The sequence below is a fragment of the Martes martes genome, assembly GCF_963455335.1.
Source record: "Martes martes genome assembly, chromosome: 18".
In the NCBI taxonomy this organism is placed as follows: domain Eukaryota; kingdom Metazoa; phylum Chordata; class Mammalia; order Carnivora; family Mustelidae; genus Martes; species Martes martes.
This window is the reverse complement of record NC_137906.1, coordinates 8,528,167-8,549,871: the sequence shown is the minus strand read 5'-3', so window position 1 is coordinate 8,549,871 and position 21,705 is coordinate 8,528,167. Positions and strand designations below refer to the sequence as shown.

General features: G+C 52.5%; 1 protein-coding gene across 1 annotated transcript in view; it reads left to right on the top strand.

The window, feature by feature from the left end:
- The window catches only part of STAG3 (STAG3 cohesin complex component), a gene marked incomplete at its 5' end in the record, with an annotated part of 37,372 nt that extends 16,680 nt beyond the window's left edge, over nucleotides 1-20,692 (top strand). The window contains 20 exon segments of the mRNA XM_080831037.1: nucleotides 190-282; nucleotides 399-488; nucleotides 756-956; nucleotides 1,078-1,148; nucleotides 1,245-1,332; nucleotides 1,818-1,902; nucleotides 1,966-2,072; nucleotides 2,207-2,375; nucleotides 2,501-2,637; nucleotides 3,617-3,718; nucleotides 4,231-4,379; nucleotides 4,627-4,755; nucleotides 4,852-5,009; nucleotides 17,989-18,166; nucleotides 18,390-18,488; nucleotides 18,490-18,491; nucleotides 18,754-18,788; nucleotides 18,790-18,894; nucleotides 19,963-20,022; nucleotides 20,279-20,692. Coding sequence (XP_080687163.1) covers nucleotides 190-282; nucleotides 399-488; nucleotides 756-956; nucleotides 1,078-1,148; nucleotides 1,245-1,332; nucleotides 1,818-1,902; nucleotides 1,966-2,072; nucleotides 2,207-2,375; nucleotides 2,501-2,637; nucleotides 3,617-3,718; nucleotides 4,231-4,379; nucleotides 4,627-4,755; nucleotides 4,852-5,009; nucleotides 17,989-18,166; nucleotides 18,390-18,488; nucleotides 18,490-18,491; nucleotides 18,754-18,788; nucleotides 18,790-18,894; nucleotides 19,963-20,022; nucleotides 20,279-20,287 — 2,067 coding nt within the window. The 3' untranslated portion in view covers nucleotides 20,288-20,692.
- Nucleotides 20,693-21,705: the final 1,013 nt, after the last annotated feature.

Below are 21,705 nucleotides of genomic sequence, written 5' to 3'. Positions count from 1 at the left end.
TTTGAGTGCCCCTTCTCTGCCCCTCAAAGATTTCCATTTCTAGAAAAAAAAAAAAAGATCTGAAGGAGCTGCCAAATGCATTCTCCCTTCCTGGGCAGATGAGATCATAGGGAAGATTACACATCCACACTCTCTGGACTCACTATTTTTCTTCTTCTTTCCCTCCACCCCTCAAATGACTAATTCCAGGGCTTAACCCCCAAAGAACGGAAGACCCAAGCCGATGACAAGGTGAAGCTCACTGAGCACCTCATCCCCCTGCTCCCGCAGCTCCTGGCCAAGGTAGCGCTGCCCCACCATTGAGTATCTGGGAAGGAGCGGGGAACGGAAGAAAGCGAGGACTGGGAGTGGGGCTCGAACGTGAGCTAGGAGACAGCGCTCCCTCTCAATCCCTGCAGTTCTCAGCTGACGCGGAGAAGGTTGCCCCCCTGCTCCAGCTTCTCAACTACTTTGACCTCAAGATCTACTGTACCAGGCGCTTGGAGAAGGTGAGGAGAGAAGAAACGGCCGTTCTTAGACCGTGCTCCTGCTTTGCTAGGGCCAGAGGTTCTACCACCCAGACCTGGTTCTTCTCAAGAACCTGGGTTCCAGAAAAGTCAGTGAGCCTTCCCTTTCACAGGCATCTTATCCTGGAAGTTTAATGCTTTCAACCGGATTTTTTTTTCATCTCCCCCAGCTCTCCCCGACCCCGGAAGACTTGCCCCCCACCCCGGCTCCCCCACCACGCTGCCTTCTCTCTCCTCTCTCTCTGTCAGCATCTGGAGCTGTTCTTACAGCAACTCCAGGAGGTGGTGGTGAAGCACGCGGAGCCTGTGGTGCTCGAGGCGGGGGCTCACGCCCTCTATCTGCTCTGTAACCCCGAGTTCACCTTCTTCGGCCGGGTGGACTTTGCCCGCAGCCAGCTGGTGGACCTGCTGACTGACCGCTTCCAGCAGGAACTCGAAGAGCTCCTGCAGGTAGGGCCTGGCGCTGAGAGACGGGACACCCCAAATTTGGGTCAGAGAAGGCTGTGAGATGGGGGACGTTGAGGTGTGACTTCTTGGCAAAATCCCACCGTGCATCTTCTTTCCTGCTCAGTCACCCTTTCTAGACGAGGATGAGGTGTACAGCCTGGCAGCCACTCTGAAGCGCCTCTCTGCTTTCTACAAGTGAGCCGCTCGCCCGTCCCTTCTCCTGTCCCTGCTGCTGCGGCGCTGATGCCAGCAGCGCTGTTGCTGTGTAACGTTGCCCCCTCTTCCCCAAAGTGCCCATGACCTGAGTCGCTGGGAGCTCTATGAGCCGTGCTACCGGCTCCTCCGGAAGGCTGTGGACGCAGGAGAGGTTCCTCACCAGGCAAGTAGACGAGTCCGAGATGAGTCCAAGACGAGTCCTTGAGGGCTCTGTGTTCTGGGCGGGCCCAGGCAGTTCCAGTCCCGGGCTGCGGAGTAGACGCGAGAGGAGAGTCGTGCGCACGTCGGTCCTTCCGTCCCGCCCTAGGAGGGGAATGGTACTGTGCAGTGCCTGGAAACAGCCATCCTCTCTGGTTTCCTGGGAGTGAGGGATAGAGTTGAGAGATTCTAGGAGATGACAGATAACTAAGGGAGCAGCGGCATGCTTGTCCGAGAGAGAATTCTCCGAAGGTTGTCCAGAATCCGTGCCTTTACTCCCCAGAGAAGGAACCCGGTGTCCCCTAATCTCATTTTCTCTCTCCGCTGCTTTTGTTTCTCTTCTCTTCTTCGGGTGTGTGTTGCCTATTTGTCCTTCCCTCCCTCCCTCCCTCCCCCCTGTCCGCTCCTCACTCTCCTGATCGTCCGCTTGGTGACGTTCGGTTGTTACAGGTGGTCCTGCCAGCCTTGACTCTTGTCTATTTTTCCATTCTCTGGACACTGACCCACCTTTCTGAATCAGATGCCTCCCAGGTGAGTGTGAGTCTGAGTAGGGGGAATGGGAAGGGAGGAGCCTGGGTCTCCGTTCCTCCTCCGTAAGCTCTGTCTCCACAGAAGCAGCTGCTGAGTTTGAAGGGGAGGATGGTGGCCTTCTGTGAACTCTGCCAGAGCTGCCTCTCAGATGTGGATTCTGACATCCAGGAGCAGGTACTCGAGGGGGACCAAGGAGGCATGACTCTCCCCGTGGTCCGAGGAAGCCTTGTTCTAAGGGGAAATGAGCTGTGTAATTTCTGTCTTGATCAATATCCCATCTTTTCTAAGCATTCTTTTTTCCCCAACAGGCTTTTATCTTACTAAGTGATCTACTTCTCATCTTCAGCCCTCAGATGATCTTAGGGGGTCGTGATTTCCTTAGACCCCTTGTCTTTTTGCCTGAAGCCACTCTCCAGTCTGAGCTAGCCAGCTTCCTCATGGACCACGTCTTCATCCAGCCCGGAGAACTGGGCAGCGGTACAAGGACTCTATACCTGGGGCTCAGGAAAGGGTCTGGGGCTTGGGCCTAGCTCAGGCGTTTAAGGGCAAGAGTCCTAAATCTGTGGTTCTGATATTTCCATTCTGCGTTTGCTGTGAGCCAGGCCATTCGCAGGAGGATCGTGTGCACATAGAGCAGCTGCACCAGCGGCGCCGCCTCCTGGCTGGGTTCTGCAAGCTCTTGCTCTTTGGGGTCCTGGAGATGGATGCGGCCTCGGATGTCTTCAAACACTACAACAAGGTGCGGTGGACTGACTTCAGGCTGAGCTCGGGGACTTCAGACCCTGGAGCACTCCGGGAAGGAGGGCGGGGAAGGTGATGCTGTCAGGCTTGCAGGAAAGTGAGAGGAATAAGAGTTTGGAATAAAGGGACGTGGAAGAGTCAGTAGTGAATAAGCATAGGAAGAAAGCTGTTCAGATTAAATTCATTGGAAAGAAAATCTTATTCTTTATATCCGGAGTCTTTTTTTCCCCTGTGAATGCCGCCTCCATAAACTGGGGCGTAATACAAGAAGAAGGGAAAAAACGGGCACCTGAGCGGCTCAGTGGGTTAAGGCCTCTGCCTTCGGCTCAGATGGTGATCCCAGGGTCCTGGGATGGAGCCCCACATTGGGCTCCCTGCTCAGCGGGGAGCCTGCTTCCTTTCCTCTCTCTCTGCCTGCCTCTCTGCCTACTTGTGATCTCCGTCAAATAAATTTTAAAAACTTTAAAAAAAAATTAAAAAACAGTGGAAGAGGGATCAATCCTTACAAGATATCTAGATGTGTGCCTCAGTTTCCTTGACTCACCATTGTAATGATTTCTGCTTATTTTTTATGTATATTTTGAGTACCTACTCTGGGCCAGATACCATTGCAGGCACTAAGGACACAGCACTGAGCAACGCAGAGCAGAGTTCCTGCTTCATGGAGCTTCTGTTCTAGTGGGGGAAAGACAGTGAAGGCTTCAGTGGCGCAGAGAGAGCAGACACTGGCAAGCTTACTACTCTTCTTCCCCAAGATGCGGGCTCAGGGCGGAGTTTCTTCCCTTATTGTTTTGTCTACACTCTGATGTCTTTGGGCCCGGACCTGTTGGCTGGAGAGCAGGTCGAGTCCGAGTTTTATATTTCAACTCATGTTTCCTGACCTCAGATCGTTCAGGAAGGACACATGATGAGAAGAAATAGAACAGGAAGTCTTGTCTTACGGTCAAACATGATCTTCTCCATTTCCTGTCCCTCAGTTCTACAGTGACTATGGTGACATTATCAAGGAAACATTAACTAGAGCCAGGCAGATTGACCGCAGTCATTGTTCCCGAATTCTGCTGCTGAGCCTCAAGCAGGTACGCCCTTCTGCTTGGAGCACCTTGGACCGATGATGCTTGCCCTCCCTGCGGCCCGCCAGCTGTCTGCTCGCCCTCAGCCGTGGAGGATGTGAGATCCTTACGAACAGGAACTTCTGATTTACTTTGACTCTGCTTGATAGTCTCCTTCCTAACTAGTGGGTCTGTGGAAAGTATTAGCTGATGGGCAGTTTCCACCCTAACTCCACAGAAATTCAGCCACTAGGACATAGGAGCACCAACAGTAAAATGATAGAAATTCCTAATTTTCTTTTCGTCTGTTGTCTCTTAGTCCCTTCAGTTACTACAGACGTTTGTATTGTTATAGAGCAACGGTAAAGTCTCTACCGCAGGGGGCCAAGGGTAGGGGCAGGCTTGTGGGAGGAAAGAGTAAAAGTAGCAAATGGCATCCCAAGCCCTTTAGAATTTCTGGGCCGAGAAAGGAGCGCTGTACTTTCCTATTTCCACTTTGTTCCTCCTTTTCCCGAACGTACCGCGTTTTCTGGACACAGCTGTACACGGAACTGCTGCAGGAGCAGGGGCCGCAGGGCCTGAGTGAGCTGCCCGCCTTCAGTGAGATGCGCGACCTCGCCCGCAGGTTTGCCTTGAGCTTTGGACCCCAGCAACTACAGAACCGTGACCTTGTGGTCACGCTGCACAAGTAAGGAGGGTTGGAGGTCAGCGTGCTCGGATCTTTCTAGGAGGGCTGAGCCAGAGGCCGTGGGCAGGGAGAGCTGCAAGCGGGGTCTTGGAGGGAGGAATAAGGATGTCGAAGGGGAGCAGTCGGGCCAGTGGGGTTCTCTGGGAAACAAACTGGGGATGGGGAAGGTGCACTTGGACAGGACCCTTCAGCCCTGGGAGGGAAGGGAAGAGGGACCCTCTTCCTAAAATCGTTCTGCTCAACCAAGGGAAGGCATCAGATTCTCCTTGTCTGAGCCTCCTCCGGCTGGCTCCTCTGGTCAGCCCCCAAACCTGGCATTCCTGGAGCTCCTTTCCGAGTTTTCCCCCCGACTCTTCCATCAGGACAAGCAGCTGCTGTGAGTTAGCGGGTGGACAAGGATGCGGATTAGGGAGGAAGGGAATGATGAGGGCCCCGCGAGCTACTCAGCCTGCTCATCCCACCCCTTCCTTAGACTGTCCTACCTCGGAAGGTGTCTGCAGCGTGTCTCCCAGTCACTTGATTGTCCGTGGGGTCCCGTCACCACCTACTGCCACTCCCTCAGCCCTGTGGAGAGCACGGCAGAGGCCAGCCCTCAGGGCTACCCCCGCTCCAAGAAGAGGCGCACCGAAGGTAAAGTGCCGCGCGTGTGGGTGTCGGTGTCCGGCGCCACTTCCTTCTCCACGGCCGGTTCCTAGATAAGCAGCCTATGGCCTTCTGCCTCCTCAGACTTCTGTCTCTGGTCAAACAGATCTCTCACGAGCATCTGCTGTCGTTAAGGGGTATTCATTTTCTTCACGGTTTATCTGCCAACTAAAAATAGAAAAAGTTTGTGAAAAATCAGATTGAAACTGTGATAAAACCAGAGATTGAATGAAGGAATCTATACATTTGGGGGCCCTTCCTTGCATCAGTATTCTGTTATTTACCAGATTTAAAGATTTTTATACGACCTTCATAATTTTTTTATTTTTTTTTACTTTTAGATCACTACCTGTCTTATAATCTAAGGGGGTTTTTTTGGTTAATTTTCTTTTTTTTTTTTTCCTTAAGATTTTATTTACTTGAGAGAGAGAGCATGAGAAGGGAGAGGGTCAGAGGGAGAAGCAGACTCCCTGCTGAGCAGGGAGCCCAATGCGGGACTCGATCCCAAGACTCCAAGATCATGACCTGAGCCAAAGGCAGTCGTTTAACCAACTGAGCCACCCAGGCGCCCTAATTTTCTTTTTAAATAGAGCCTCATTTTAAGTGATAACATCCTAGAAATCACAAGTTTGATGTGTTGTTATGTGTTTCCAAGTGAACATTTTAAAATACTCCTCACTTTCTCTATCGCTCAGCCATAGGCAGAATCACTCATCTACTTCCTGTCTCTGGATTTGCCTATTCCAGACGTTCTTGTAGTGAAATCGTACACTGTGTGACCTTGTGTGGCTGCGTTCATTCACTCAGCAGAGTGTTTTCAAGGTTCATCCGTGTTTTAGCATATATCAGCACCTCATAACTTTTTTTTTTCTCTAAAATTAGAAAGAGAACATGAGCTGGGCGATGGGTGTGGGGGCAGAGGAAAGGGGAAGCAGGCTCCCCGCTGAGCAGAGAGCCCAACACGGGGCTCCATCGCAGGACCCTGAGATCATGACCTGAGCCGAAGGCAGACACTTAATTGACTGAGCCACTCGGGCGCCACAGTACCTCATACGTTCTCACGGCCAAATAGTATTCTGTTGTACGGCTGTGCCACGTTTTATTTATCCATTTGCCAGCCGATGGATATTTGGGTGGGTTTTTTTCTCTTTTGATTGGAGTATAGTTGACATACGAAGTTCCATTAGTTTCAGGTGTACCACACAGTGATTCTCTAAGTCTCTATGATAACTTTATACATTACGCTGTGCTCACCATAAGCGTAGTGATCATCACTCACCATACAATGCCTTCACAGTCCCACTGACTGTATTCCCTGTGCTGTACCCTTCATCCCTGTGACTTCCTCACTTCCCAGCTGGAAAGCCTGTACCTCACTCCCTTTCATCCATTTCGCATGTCCCCCCACCCCTCTGCCAGCTACCAGTTCTCTGTATTTATGGCTTTGTTTCGGCCTCTCTTGTTCATTTGTTGTGTTTTTTAAATTCCACGTATAAGTAAAAGTCTATCATTGTTTGTATTTGCCTGTCTGATATTTCACTTAGCATGATACTCTCTAGGTCCATCCATGTTGTCACAAATCTCTTTAATAAAAGTGGAGTAAGATTCTGCTGTATGTGTATACCGTATACCGTATGTGTATACCGTATGCTTTTACCCACTCACCTATCTGTGGGCACTTAGGTTGCTTCCGTAAGGTGGTTTCTACGTTTTGGCTGCTATATACAATGCTGCTCTGGAAATTCATGTACAAATTTTTCTGTGTACATGTTTTTAATTCTCTTGAGATGTACCCAGGAGTGAAATATTTGAGTCATATGGTACTTCTATGTTCAATGTTTTGAGAAACTACTAAACTGTTTTCAAAAGTACTTGGCCTCATTTAAAGTCCCTGCAGCAATGTAAGAGGGCCCTGGTTTCTCCACATTCTTGACGACACTGGTTATTGTCTGTCTGTCTTTGTCCCATCTCCTAGTGGTTATGAGGTAGTATCTCATTGCCTAAATTTGCATTTCCCTCCTAAGTAATGTTGAGCATCTTTTCATGCGCTTGTTGACCATCTGTATCTTCTTTTAAGAAATGTCTATTGAAATCCTTCTCATTTTTACTTATTTTTTTATTGTGTTACGTTAGTCACCATACCATATATCATTAGTTTTTTTTTTTTTTAAGATTTTATTTATTTGACAGAGATCACAAGCAGAGAGAGAGGAAGGGAAGCAGGCTCCCTGCAGAGCAGAAAGCCCGATGCTGGGCTTGATCCCAGGACCCTGGGATCATGACCTGAGCCGAAGGCAGAAGCTTTAACCCACTGAGCCACCCAGGCGCCCCATCATTAGTTTTTGGTGTAGTGTTCCATGATTCATTGTTTGCGTATAACACCCAGGGCTCCCTGCAATCCGTGCCCTCCTTGATACCCATTACCAGGCTCACCCATCTCCCCATCCCCCTCCCTTCTAAAACTCTCTGTTTGTTTCCCAGGGTCCGCAGTCTCTCATGGTTTGTCTCCCCCTCCAATTTCTCCCACTTCATTTTTCCCTTCTCCTAACGTTCTCCATGTTATTCCTTATGTTCCATGAATAAGGGAAACCGTATGATGATTGACTTCCTCTGCTTGACTTATTTCACTTAGCAAAATCTCCTCCAGTCCCAACCAAGTTGATGCAAAAGTTGGGTATTCATCTTTTGTGATGGCTGAGTAATATTCTGTTGTGTTTATGGACCAGATTTTCTTTATTCATTCATCTGCTGAAGGGCATCTCAGCTCTTTCCACATTTTGGCTATTGTGGCCATTGCTGCTATGAATATTGGGGTACAGATGGCCCTTTTCACTACATCTGTATCTGGGGGTAAATACTGCAATTGTTGGGTCATAGGGTAGCTCTATTTTTAATTTTTTGAGGAACCTTCATACGGTTTTCCAAAGTGGCTGCACCAACTTGCATTCCCACCAACAGTGTAAGAGGGTTCCCCTTTCTCCACAATTTCTCCGACATTTGTTGCCTTGTCGATTTTTGCCATTCTAATTGGTGTAAGGTGGTATTTCAGTGTGGTTTTGGTTTGAATTTTCCTAATGGCCAATGACGATGTTCACTTTTTCATGTGTCTGGTAGCCATTTGTATGTCTTCTTTGGAAAAGTGTCTGCTCATGTCTTCTGCCCATTTCTTGACTATCTGTTTTTTGGGTGTTGAGTTTGAGTTCTTTATAGATCTTGGTTATCAGCCCTTAGTAGTGTCATTTGCGAATATCTTCTCCCATTCTGTGGGTTGCCTTTTTGTTTTGTTAACTGTTTCCTTTGCTGTGCAGAAGCTTTTGATCTTGATGCAAGTCCCAAAAGTTCATTTTCGCTTTTGTTTCCTTTGTCTTTGGAGACGTGTCTTGAAAGAAGTTGCTGTGGCTGATGTTGAAGAGGTTACTGCCTATGTTCTCCTCTAGGATTCTGATGGATTCCTGTCTCACATTGAGGTCTTTCATCCATTTCGAGTTTATCTTTGTATATGGTATAAAAGAATGGTTTAGCTTCATTCTTCTGTATTTAGCTGTTCAATTTTCCCAGCATCGGCTATTGAAGAGACTATCTTTTTTCCATTCGATATTTTTTCCCTGCTTTGTCAAAGATTTCTGTTCTGTCAAAGACTCTGTTCCACTGGTCTGTGTGTCTGTTTCTGTGCCAGTACCATGCTGTCTCGGTGATCACAGCTTTGTAGTAAAGTATGAAGTCAGGCAACGTGATGTCCCCAGCTTTGCCTTTTTTTTTCCCTCTCAACATTTTCTTGGCAATTCAGGGTCTTTTCTGGTTCCATACAAATTTTAGGATTGATTGTTCCAGCATTTTGAAAAATGCCATTGGTACTTTGATTGGGATGGTGTTGAAAGTATACATTGCTCCGGGCAGCATAGTTGTTTTAACAATGTTTATTCTTCTAACTCATGAGCATGGAATATTTTCCCCTCTTTTTGCGTCTTCAATTTCTTTCATGAGTGTTTTGTAGTTCCTATGTGACGGAACCTGGACGGGATTGCCCAATGGAAGAACCAAGCGGCACTCGGAGATCTTGGAGGATAGGAGGTTTATTTAATGCTGGCGGGCTCAGAAGAGAGTGATCTCCAAAGGTCTGAGCCCTGAGCACAAAGAAAGGGGGTAGTTTATAAACTTGTACTTCTGTACCTGTGGCACTTTTGTGCCCATGGCAGGTGAGGCAGGAGAGAGAATCCAGAATGGCCCTGGGGCCAGGACTGGGATTCCCCTGCTGGATTGGTCAGCCACCTTAGAACGCAGATTTCCCTTATCATTCCCCGCTTCGATGCCCCTTTAAACCCCTAGGTTGGAGGGAATCACCTTTGTTTTCCAAGGGGCTGTGGTGAGTAAGGAGCAAGCGGAGTCTGACCTTGGCAATTCGGGCAGCGATAAGCCTAATAAAGGCAGTAAGAAGGCAAGGACCGAAGGCTCCTGTGAGGGGGAGCGTGAGAGGGGGCGAAGCAAGGGAACCACTGTGAGAGGGAATCCCACCAAGTTGTCTGCTGGAGTGCTTCCCACCGGTGAGTTACTCGGTCCTGTGACTGGGTCAGAGTTTCTTGGGCCACCCCCAACTCATTAGCCTAGGAAGGACACTCCTCCTGTAAGGAGAGGCAGAGTCCCCCTTGCACAGCCGTGAGCAAGCTGAGCCCATGCCTGTTTTGGAGGACGACAGAGGCCAGCGAGTCAAGTTGGCACTACAGGGCCAGGGCTGACTGAGAAAGGGCGGAAAAATCCGCCGTGAGTTGTTGAGCTAGCCCCTGGTACCGAACCTGTGACATCCCGACACCGGTGGCACTGAGGACAGCTCCTGACCGGCCATCAGGCTCACGAGCAGGGCAGTGGCGGCGGGGGAGCGTCAGGGGCGGCTAGGAGGTCTCCCTGTAAGCGGAGCGTTGCTCCCGGGGAGGGGAGGACTGAAAGATCGGGTAAGAGACTGACAAGTGTGTATGACTGACTGTGCAGGGGGGACACGAGTGTATACACCTTGATCACAAGCCAGGAGAGTGTCCTTAGGCGCACAGACCCGACTGGGGCCTGTGACAGGAGAGGAAGAGTTTCCACACAGCAGTACCAGGGCCAGAAAGGGATAGTATGAGGTTCCTGGTGCCGAGGTGGGAGGTGACACGGCGAATTGGTTGAGGATGACACCCAGGTACTGGACGGGACTGGGCTTTGTACAAAGCAGTCAAATGCTAGGGGTGGATGTGAGTGGTTAACCGCTTGGTAGGAGGCGTTAATCATAACTAACAGCCGCGCTACAGATGTTTGCTGTGTGTGGATGGGGACCCAGGGATAGGCCCGGGCGAGTTATTTTTTATCTCACTCTGGGGTTTGACTTCAAGGCTCGGGGTGAACCTGGACTTAATTATCAAGAAGATGGCGGCCCATTAAGTGGTGTGTGTCCATCCCAGGTGGCAGAAGGCAGTGGGGGCACTGGCACAGGACTGAGGGGCATAAGCTGGAAAGTCCGTTTGCCGGTAGCAGTGATACGAGCGTCTGCCCCGCTCTCCCCACCAGGCTGGGCCAGCTCAAGGCAGGGAGGAGGAACAACACAGCGGGTAGCGGAAGACCAGGACTGACTGGGGTCAGGAACCGTAGTGACATGCAGTTAGGAGTAGACAGCAGAGGGCTGATAAATGTGGGGTCCGTGACCTTAGAGGGAGCCATTGTGGCTAGCCCCTCAGCAGATAAAGCCTGTGGACAAGTAAGTCCAGTAATAAACCCTAGGATCGCCCAGGAAACAACAGTAATGGCAAGTCTCTGGGAGGAAGTCCAGTCAGAATGGGAAACATTGTAGAGTGCGACTCTGAGGATGAAGGGTGTCACGCCAATGAGAGCTAGGGACGCGGCGAGCAGGTGTCCATCAGTTGGTGGGGTCTTGCCGAAGGCGAAGCTGGGGCAAGTCTGTGGGGTTTGGCGGGACTTTCTACTGGTGTGGCTCCTCGTCCAGGCGATGGGCTTTTTACTCTGGAGTGGTGGACCCATGAGTGACATCTGAGACCGTAAGGGCAGTAGGGATGGTTAGAACAACAGAGTGAGGCCCTATCCACTGTGGTTTGAGGGGGTCCCTTTTCCAGTCTTTGACGCAGACTGAGTCTCCTGCCTGGAATGAGTGTACCCAGGACCCTAAAGAGATTGGGGCCCTTTCAATGGTGTATCTTTATAATTTATTTAGGGTGGCCCCCAGGGCCTGAAGTTGTCTGTTTTTTATCCCCAACCCGATATAAGTTTCCTGGGGAAAGCCGTCCATACACTAATTTGAAAGGGGAGAAACCTAGCATCCCAGGTGTGCAGCAGGCACACAGGAGGGCCAGGGGCAGCAGATCTGGCCATGGGAGGTTAGTCTCCTGACAAAACTTTGCTACGGTTCTCTTGAGGTTGCGATTCATTTGCTTTACTTTCCCTGAGCTTTGGGGCCGGTAGGAAGTGCGGAGTCTCCAGGTGACGTTGAGACTTGGTTAAGACCTGTACGGTGTCTGCTACAAATGCGGGTTCGTCGTCACTATGGATGGTGGCAGGCCGAACTGGGGCACGGTCTCCCGCCACAGGACTTTGGCTGTTTCTCAGCTTCCTTCCATCCTGGTTGGGAAGGCTTCGGCCCACCCAAGAGTACATGCACACTATCCCTAGTTGATATTTGAACCTGCGCAGCTGCACGGCTGTGAAGCCTATTTCTGGATCTTCCAAAGGGGTTACTCCCGTCCTCTGGACGCCTGGCAGGGGCCGCGGCGCAGGGCGAGCATTATTTTTAGCACATGCCGTGCATTGCTCGCTGATTGCTCGGCACAGGGCTGGCAGCTGGCTGATGTCGTCGCGCTTCTGGAGGACGGCCTCTAATGCAGGGTTTTTTTTAGGTGGGTGAGTTGGCGGTACTCCTTGACCAGATGCCCTCCTGTTGCTGTCGGAATGAAGACGCGCCCATCTGGCATCACCCATCATCCCTTTTTAGTCACGGTGGCCCCCGAGTTTACGCTGACGAGCCTGGCAAAAGTGCTGTTGTATCGCCCACGTCCCAGTGGCTCCAAGGATGGTCGGCAGTTCTTTTGTTGAAAGGGGCCACTGGGGAGGTGACAACAGAGTGCTCAGCCCCAGTATCAACCCTAAAAGTCACTGGTTGGCCCCCTACTTCTGTTCTGACCACGGGCTCCTGGGGGCCAAGGAGGAGGGAGCTCGGTCCTCCTCGGTCTGAGTCTTTCTGCCAGGCCTATAAGGTCGTCCTCTTGGGGTTTTTTGGTAGCGGCTGGGCTTTTGAGCGTTCCCCTGGTTGGGACATTCATTTTTTCAGTGTCCCTTTTCCTTGCAGTAGGCACATTGATCCCTTTGCTAAGGGGGTTCTGGGTCTCCTCCCTGTCGGTGGTCAGGGCCTCCCCGTTTTTGCGTCGTCCTTTTTCCTCAGGGCAGTGGTGAGACCGACTTATTTTTGGCTTCCCTTTCGGCTGTGACGTCCCTGTTCATGTAGACGTTATTGACAACCTCTATCAGCAGGGTGATGTTTATCCCGGTGAAATCCTCTAGTTTTTGAAGGTTTTTTTGTCTGGGGTGGCCCGAGCCACGAAGGAGGTGTTTACCATCTGTTGGCTTTCCTGTGCCTCGGGGTCAAACGGGGGGTCTGTTTCTTAGCTCCTGCTCGGATCCCCTGGAGGAAGGCTTCCTGGCATCGGTGGATGCGGGCCTGTCCCTGCCCCTCGTCTGTGGTGAAGTCCCATGGGGGGCGCTCCTTGGGTGCCGTAGGTCAGGGACTCCCGCCGGTGCGTGCTCTCTGGGTACCGCTGTGCTCCTCTCGTTACCAACCTCCGTTTCTCTGTGTGGAACAGGGTGCGGAGTCACCGTCGGCAGCCTTCCCGGGCTGGCTGATGAGTCACGAAGAGGGATTCCATGAGGTCTGCCGTGGCCTGTGGTTTCTCAGAGTGGGATGGGGTGTTACGTTTCCAGTTAAGGGGGTGCGTGGTGGAGAAAGCCTCGTAAGACATCCAGGTCGGACTGTCCCGTCTTCATCGTGCCTCTCGGGTTCTCGCATCTCTCATACTGGCATTTGGAGGGCGCCTGTGCCCGGCCTAGGGCGCAGCCTGGCTGCTGGTCCTGGAGAAAGTGGATCCTTTGGGCCTGGGGCACCGGGGAGTGTCATCAGCACTGGTGGAGTGTCTGGAACCGTGGGGGGGACCAGGTATAGACAGCCTTGGGGGTGTGTACGGAGCGGGCAGGATCAGATCATCCTCAGGATCTCCGGCTAGGATCTGCGGAGGCTGGGGCTTCTGTCGGTCCTCTCTGGGCCACTTGGATGAGGCAGTTAAGACCCTGGCCTGTCCCTGCCTGTTATAAGCGAATCGCACCCAAGTAGGGGAGGGTCTGGGCAATTCCTAGACAGGAGTCAGTGTACAGAAACTGGTCAGGGTGTCCTGGTTCTCCTGTTAACAATTCACCACACCCACCAAACCACTGGGACATCCAGTGTCCCTTCTGAAGACCATCCGACGTTAAACGTGGGCCTTTCTAACTCACATCTTGTTCTTAACTGGCCAGGATGTGTCTTAACTCCACAGTCTTCTGAAAACCCCTTCTCAAAATTTTTGATCATGGTCTCAAGGACCATAGGTTTGCTCTGCCCCAATCCTGTAGTGATGTTTCTTGTGTGGTGGCGCAGAGACAAAGGGTGGGTGCCCTTCCAGAGGAGAGACCGATCAGATGCCCACCTGTCTGCCCTCCCAGAGGAGAGTATAGTGAGTCCATATAAACCCCGGACTGGCGCCCCTAAGGGCCCGCCCTAGACTCTATGAGGTCACCACAGAAACAGGTTGGGAACCACTCAGACTCCACAGCCTCGAGACCGTGGAGCCACAAACGCAAACAGGCTGTTCACTCATTCGTGCACTCACACCAAAGTTACTACAGTTCCTCCCCGGTGGAGGGTCGTATCCTGTGGGTCCTCCCCACTGGGAGGCCCTGACCTGTGTAACTCCTTTCAGAAATCCCTTTCTGTCCCCGCTTTCAGGAGGTTCCTGACCTGAGGGACCCACCCTCCCCCCTCAGGAGTCCCTACCTGTGAGACTTCTAAGAGGTCTCTGGGCAGTGAGCAGGCTCCCCTTCCACCCTAACGGGGGGGCCTGTCTGGTCCTGGGGCCCCAGGCCTTACCAGAATCCGACCTTGGGACCAGGTCGTCACCTGCCAAGTCTCCCTGAGTGTGGCAGGAACAGCGGGCCTGGTCCGAGGCAACCGGGTGGGAGACTGCCGGAAAGTAGGCAGGTGCGCCTTCTCTGTTACAAACCCTGTTCTGTCACCGCCCCGCCATTGCCCCCAAACCAGTGACCACGATGGGCCAGCGTGTTTGGGTTTCCTGGTCAGGGAACCTGGGCTGGGTCGCCTGACCGAAGAACCAAGCGGCACTCAGAGATCTTGGAGGACAGGAGGTTTATTTAACGCCACGGGCTCAGTGATCTCCAAAGATCTGAGCTCAAACAAAGGTCTTGAGCACAAAGGGGGTAGTTTATATACTTTTATTTTTGTATATGTGGCACTTTTGTGCCTGCTGCCCACGCTGCAGGAAGGAAAACCCGGACTGGGTCCAGGACCAGGACTGGGATTTCCCGACTGGATTGGTCAGCCACCTTGAGAGCACAGATTTCCCTTATCACCTAGAGTACAGGTCCTTTATCTCTTTGGTTAGGTTTATTCCAAGGTATCTTACGGGTTTTGGTGCTATTGTAAATGGAATTGACTCTGTCTTACTGCAGTTTCATTGTTAGCGTATAAGAAAGCGGCTGATTTCTGTGCATTGATTTTGTATCCTGTCATATTGCTGTATGAGTTCTGATCATTTAGGGGTGGAGACTGTGGGGTTTTACGCATAGAGTATCATGTTATCTGTGAAGAGAGAGGTTGACGACTTCTTTGCCAATCCGAATACCTTTTATATCTTTTTGTTTTCTGATTGCTGTTGCTAGGACTTCTAGTACTAGGTTGAACAACAGTGGCGAGCGTGGGCATCCTTGTCGTGTTCCTGATCTCAGTGGGAAGGCGGTCAGCTTTTCCCCACTGACAATGATATTCCCTATGGGTTTCTTTTTTTTTTTTTTTTTTTGCTCATTTTTAAATTGGGTTGTCTTTTTGTTGAGTTGTAAGGGTTCTTTATATACTCCAAATACAAGTCCCATATCAGATATACGATACGCAAAAATTTTCTCCCACTTTGAGGGTTGGTTTTCATTTCCTTGAAGGAAAAAGAAAAGTTCCTGATTTTGAAGAAATCCCAATTATTTAGTTTCTCTTTTGTTGTTTGGGCTTTGGTGTCATAGCTTGAAAAATCATTGCCTAACCTAAGATCATGAAGATTTTATACCTGTGTTTTCTTCTAAAAGTTTTCTAGTCTTAGCTCTTAGACTTCAGTCAGTCATCCACTTTGAGTAAATTTTTGTATATAATGTGAGGTAGAGTGTTAATTTTTTTTATGTCTTTGGTGTATCACTTGAAAGTATTTTTATATCACCAGGAAACTCCTTTGATCGGTTAACTAATATTTGTTAAGGACCTAGTCTGTGCATGATACTGTGTCGGGTGTTTCAGACGCTGGGAAGGATCCTCAAGCAGCCGTTTAATAGAGAAAATACATTTATAGAAAATATAAATTATGAATAGTCACCTGTGAATGATAACTTCTGGAGGGTTTTGAGAATTGACAGATGTGCGTTACAGAACTCAGGGAAGGAAGGTATCGCTTCGAGTTGAGTTGATCGGAAGCTGATGAGGGCTTCACCAATTTAAGCTGGAATTTAAGCTGGAGCTTGAGAAACGGGTGAGACTCTGTGAGCTGCACAGAGGAAGGAGGAGCAGCCGAGCAGCCAGCGGACGGCCCACGCAGGACACGGGAAGGCGTGTGCCAGCCGAGCACGCAGATGTATCAGTCGGTTTGCCCAAAACAGCACGCTTGTAAAAGTAGGAGAAAACTGAAAAGACGAGTGCCATGGCTCATTCAGCAGATCCGGATTGAGCGCCGTGTGCTGGGCATAGGGCAGTGCACACAAAAAGACAAATCTCTCCTCGAGAGAAGTGGCGGGTTGTGCTGAGTGCCGTGGTGGGAGGCAGGAAGGGGGGGTGAGCAAACAGTGGGGCGGGGCAGGAGCTGCAGTCTCCTCCTGAGGGGTGGGAGAAGCCGCCGAGCCTCCTCGTGGGGGGCAAAGCCCGCAAGGAAGGAGGGCGTGCCTGGTGCACGCAGAAGACCACACCCAAAGGGGCGCCGGTGCACAGGGCATGTGCCTGGCATGTTCTGAGCACAGCCAAGCAGGCCAGATGGCGAATAGAGAGTATGTGCGACCTAAGACCAGAGAGACTGGAGGAGCCCAGAGCGCAGGAGGCCGAGTAAAGACGCCGGCTTTTACCCAGCAGTGAAATGGGAAAACGGAGCGTTTGAGCAGAGCAGTGACAGGACCTGCCTTCGGTTTTTAAAGGATCCTTCTGGCTGCTGTGTTGAGAATTGGCGGTAGAGGGGCAAGGGCAGAAGCCACCAGCAAGGAAGCCGTGGAGTGGGTAGACTGGGGGGCCTGGTGGAGGTGGGGAGAATATCCCGAATACACCTCTGGGGAATCACTGATGGGAGACAGACCGGATGTGGGATCTGAGACAGGAGTGGAGGGGGGACTTGGCCGGTAGAGAGGATTTTGACCCAACAACTGGTACTGAGGGCACGGCTGCCAACGGAGGTGGGGAATGTGGGGCCTGAGCAGACTAGGGCCTGAGCAGACTAGGACCTGAGTACGAGGCATGTCGTTGCCGGTGAAGATGCTGGGCAGACAGCGGGGCACAGGAGTCTGGCGCTCAGGGGAGAGGCAGACGCCTGAGATACATCTGGAAGCTGATGTTTAAAAATGTGAACCTGCCCACGTGGTTAAGGAAGTTGGTGCAGATGGAGGATGGGGGAGGCTGAAGGGCTGAGCCCGTGGGCATTGCACCACGAAGAGGCTGGGGAGAGGAGGAAGGTCTACCTGGTTCTCCCCGGGGGTGCAAAGTCATGTGTGTGGCTTATTTTTATGTTCAGTTTGGCTTTTTTTTTTTTTTTTAAGGATTTATTTTCTGAGATAAACTTGGATTCTTCCTCCTCTTCTGCCTTCTCGGGTCTCTGCAGGAGAAACTAACACCGTGAGCCTCGGGGGCTCCTCTTTAGATCGGCGCGCTGGCACGGCAGTCATCTCATTCTTCCTGGCTTTTAGAAAATCTAGTGTCCCATTTTTCTGTGTGTTTTTTTTTTTTTTTAAGATTTTACTTATTTATTTGACAGAGATCACAAGTAGGCAGAGAGGCGGGGAGTGGGGGAAGCAGGCTCCCCGCTGAGCAGAGAGCCCGATGTGGGGCTCGATCCCAGGACCCTGGGATCATGACCTGAGCTGAAGGCAGAGGCTTAACCCACTGAGCCACCCAGGCGCCCCCCATTTTTCTGTTCTCACTAGCCTTCCTGCTTCCATCCTCGTGGCTCTGGTCCCCAAACTCTACAGCCATTTTAAGCCTTTTTTTTGTTTTTGTTTTCCTTGAACAAGTCCTAGATACCATGTTGTAAGCCTTTTTAGTACATAGGGTTATACTCCTTTTCGGTCCTAACATAACCAGGCCATAGAGGTTTTCCATTCTCTTCTTAACTTTCACGAACCAGACCTTGGGCAGGTCTTGAAAACGTAGGAAGCCGTCTGTGGCCGTACCTGGTCTGCAGTGAATGCGCACATTTGTTTCTTTTTTTTAAGATTTTCTTTATTTATTTGACAGAGATCACAAGTAGGCAGAGAGGCAAGCAGAGAGAGAGGGGGAAGCAGGCTCCCTGCTGAGCAGAGAGCCTGAGAGGCGGGGCTCGATCCCAGGACTCTGGGACCTGAGCCGAAGGCGGAGGCTTTAACCCACTGAGCCACCGAGGTGCCCCCCCCGCCACCCTTTTCTTTTTTTAAAAGACGCACACCTGTTTCTCGGCAGGCCCCTCCAGGCGGCAGAGGGAGGATGTCCGTCCGTCCCAGGAAGAGAGCCTGCAGTTGAGCAGCATCCCCCCCTCACCCACCCTCACCTCCACAGCCGTGAAGAGGGGGCAGCCTGTGAGGGGGTTGGGAGAGGCAGAGGAAGAAGGCAGCTCAGAACCGGAGCACAGCACCCAAGGGTGAGGGCCGAGGGCAGCAGCATCTGGGCATCTGGTCTCGGTGTCTGGCCGCCTCCTCGCTGCCTCCTCCCGAGGCGCTCCGTCCGTCCTTCGGGTCCGTCCCTGTGCCTTTCCCATTGTCTTAGCTTGAGATTTTCTTTGTCCCTACACGCTTTTCTCCCTTGTAACATTCCCCACCACCCCCTTCTTATCCCCATCCCTGATCCTACTTCATTCCCAACAGCCAGCCGCTCTCAGGGAACCAGAGGTCAAGGTTCTCGAGTCCGCGGCGTTTGCGGACTCTGCTCCACCCTCCAGGTCCTGGTTTGGGCACCCGGCTGACCCGGTGAGCATCTCCTCGCGTTCCGTCCCCCCTTCGCACGTGGCGGTCACTGTGAGGGGTTCTCCCCTAACCCACCGCTTCTGTGCCCATGCTTTTTGGACGTGTTGAAATCACAGACCCCTTCCTTCCGGATAGCGTGTGCCCCCAGCATGCGGCACCGACAGGAGGAGAGCTGCTCGGGTGCAAGCAGCAGGGGGAACCCGGGGCCCTTGCCCTGCACGCCCACCCCTGCTGCCCGCCCCCCTCCCCCGGGTGCCTCCCGGAGACTCTCCGGGCTCGTGTGTGAACAGCCGCGTGAAACCCCCCGCTCTTCGCCGCTGTCCTCAGACTCAGCCTGATGGAAGAGGATGAGGACGAGCTGGAAGTTCACAACGAGTTCAGCGAAGAATGGCGAGACGCGGACAAGGTGAGCGGCCCCGCCCTCCCTTCCCCTCTAGAGCTGGAGGCCGCCGCCGCCGCCGAAGCCAGAGCGGCTTCCCTCTGCCGTCCTGACGCTGCCCTTTCTCTGAAAGCGGCTCAGGGTTTGTTTTTAAAGAATCACAGAGTACAGGAGGGAGATTTGTACGTTGCTTTGTACTTTGCTTGGGCTTTTATTAAAGAAGGGAGGGAAAACCCATTAAAAATACCAAAAAGGACTCAAATAACACTCGCCCCCGTCCTTAATCTCCGTATAAGTATTTTGCCGCTGAGTCTGAGTGTTGAAAGGAGCCCCAGAGCTAGAGATGGTGGAAGGACCTTCGCCGCTGCCTTCGGTTCCTCCCCTCACCCCCCCACCCCCCTACCTGCTTCCCCAGTAGCAAGCGGCTCCGGCCCCCGCAGGAGCACAAGGAAGCCGGGAGGTGATGGGAGTCGGCTCCACCACCTTGGCAAGTCAGTGTCTCTCTCTCTTTTTTAAAGATTTTATTTATTTTTGGTGGAGAGAGAGGGAACACAAGCAGGGAGAGTGGGAGAGGGAGAAGCAGGCTCCCCACTGAGCAGGGAGCCCCACTCTCCTAACCGCCCCCCCCCCCGAGTTAACTTCTCTTAACCCCTCGGCCTCTGCATCTTTCAAAGGGAGCTTGTGAACTGAAGAGGATTCTGGGTCCTCTGCTGTTGCTCTCCTCCCTTCTCTGTTCTTTCTGGAGGAAAAAAAAAAGGGGGGGCAGAATAGAACAGTTCAGGGGAATGGAGAGTTTTGTACTCGGGGCGGGGGGGACAATGATGTCTTCAAACAGAGACTGGGGAGCAAAAAGCCTCGATTAAAATGGTCTTTCCTAAAGATCCCTCAGGGCAAATGCCAGTCTGGGGTTCCAAACTGAACAAATTTAAGGGACTCAGTTGGCAAACCAGGAGAGGCGGCACCGTGGGGTCTGCGCCTCCTGCCCACCGTCCCCTCTCCCCCTCCCCCGGCCCGTGGGTGCAGGGACCCACCGTGGTTGTTTGCGGTGGGACCTGGGACGGAAGGGCCCCTCTGACTTGCGCCCCCTCCCTCTAGCACTCCTCCCCCAGTGAGCACGGGCTGGACCTCTTAGATTCCACAGAGCTGAACCTGGAGGTGAGTGTCCCCACGCAGGCCGCGGAAGGCAGGTGACGGGGCACACCGTGTGTCTCTGGGAGGTGCTGGCGGGTCACCCGTGTGCCGGTGCAGTAGGTGGAAAGAGAGGCCACAGCCTGTGGCTGCTCTCCCCGCTGTTGGGGGTGGGGGGGCAGGGTCGCAGGAGAACTAGAATGGTCGCCGGGAGGAGCTGCCATCAGTCATCTCTTTGCCTTAGGGCTGTTTTGTCTCTGTGTCTTCATCTTTCCCGCTACAGGATTTCTGACGGGATCCTGGGCCCCTCCCCACCTCCACTCCCCACCTCACCTTGGAAAAGGCAAGCGGGAGAACACAGCAGAAGGACCCGTTACTTCCAGGCCCCACCCTGGTCCTTGGGAAGGAGAGGCGGGCTGTGCCTTCCCAACCTAACCCTTTCCTCTGCGGACGCGGGCAAAGAGGAGCCTTGGGCGCCCTGTCCTTCCTAGCGCTCCCTGGCTCTGTCCGGTGTAGACGAGAGCGCCTTTTCTGCTGTGTCGGGAGGGGGTGGGGGCTTTACCTCAGTCCTGGAGAGGCTCTGCCTCCCTGTGCTGAGTGGAAAGAGCCCAGCAGTATTCTGTGTTTTTGGAACAGCTTTCCCAGCCGCCTTTGTGCCCCAGTGACTAGCTCAATAAACATGTTTCAAGCAGCCGGTTCCCGGGGTGTGGCTCGAGATTGTTAAACGGATCACATCGGGTTCTTTGTTGGTGTCTTAAGCGGCTCTGCCTCGTGCCCCGCGGCCCGGTGTACGGACGGGCGGACGCTGGCCCTGCACGCGCCCCCAGGCGCCTTCATGCACCGGCTCGAGGATGCTTAGTGACTGGGACACATGGTGAGGCGGAGGCACTAGAAGACTCTGGCTGCCTCGCAGCGGCCTCCTGGTGAGGACAGCGCACACCGAGGAGGGTGGGCAGAACCCCGATCGGCTGAAGGCGGCCTCTCTCCCCTGCACGGAGAACAGGCTCTGCACCTTGGCAGCCTTCACCCAGGGGAATTCATGACTTCAGCCCCAAGACACCTGTTATAACTCGAAATTGTAGAGAATCTGTGTCTGAGTTAGGAGGAAACTGAGAAGAGGGCCTCGACATGTCCAACCCCCAAACTCAAGACTTCGACGCGGTCTTCTCCTTTGACCTTGTCGGCCCCAGCCAGTTCCTCGCCGAGTCCGGTCAAGTCCTTCTGCAAAACCTCATCCGTCCCTCTCTCCGCTCATTGCCACCATCGCTCTCACTCAGGCCACCTCTGGAAACTGCCTCCTTGAAACTCTCTTGTTCTTGTTCTCCTGGAAGGGCCCAGCACCTCTGCTTTCTCTTTGCCCCCCCCCCCCCCACGAGCTCTCAGATACGTGCAGACACTCGTCACTTTCTACTTTGACTGTTGGAGCCTTTCAGCCTCCATTTACAGGTGATTTCCATTTCTTTACCGTCCTGGGCGTCTGCTTTAACTTCAGGTCCTCCCCGTGGTCGCCGGGGCTGGATATAGCCAGTTGTCCGCTGGGCTGCACAAAAGGAACCCGGACTTCTGTGATCTGGTCGCTCAGCCAGACCCGTTTCTTCTTCCTCCTCCTCCCTTCCTCCCCAGCACCGTCTCCCCCAGACAGACGCTAAAAGCTGGGTTAAAGAGTCTGTTTGGAAAGGCCGCTGACCCGTTCGGAGAGCCTTAATCTGT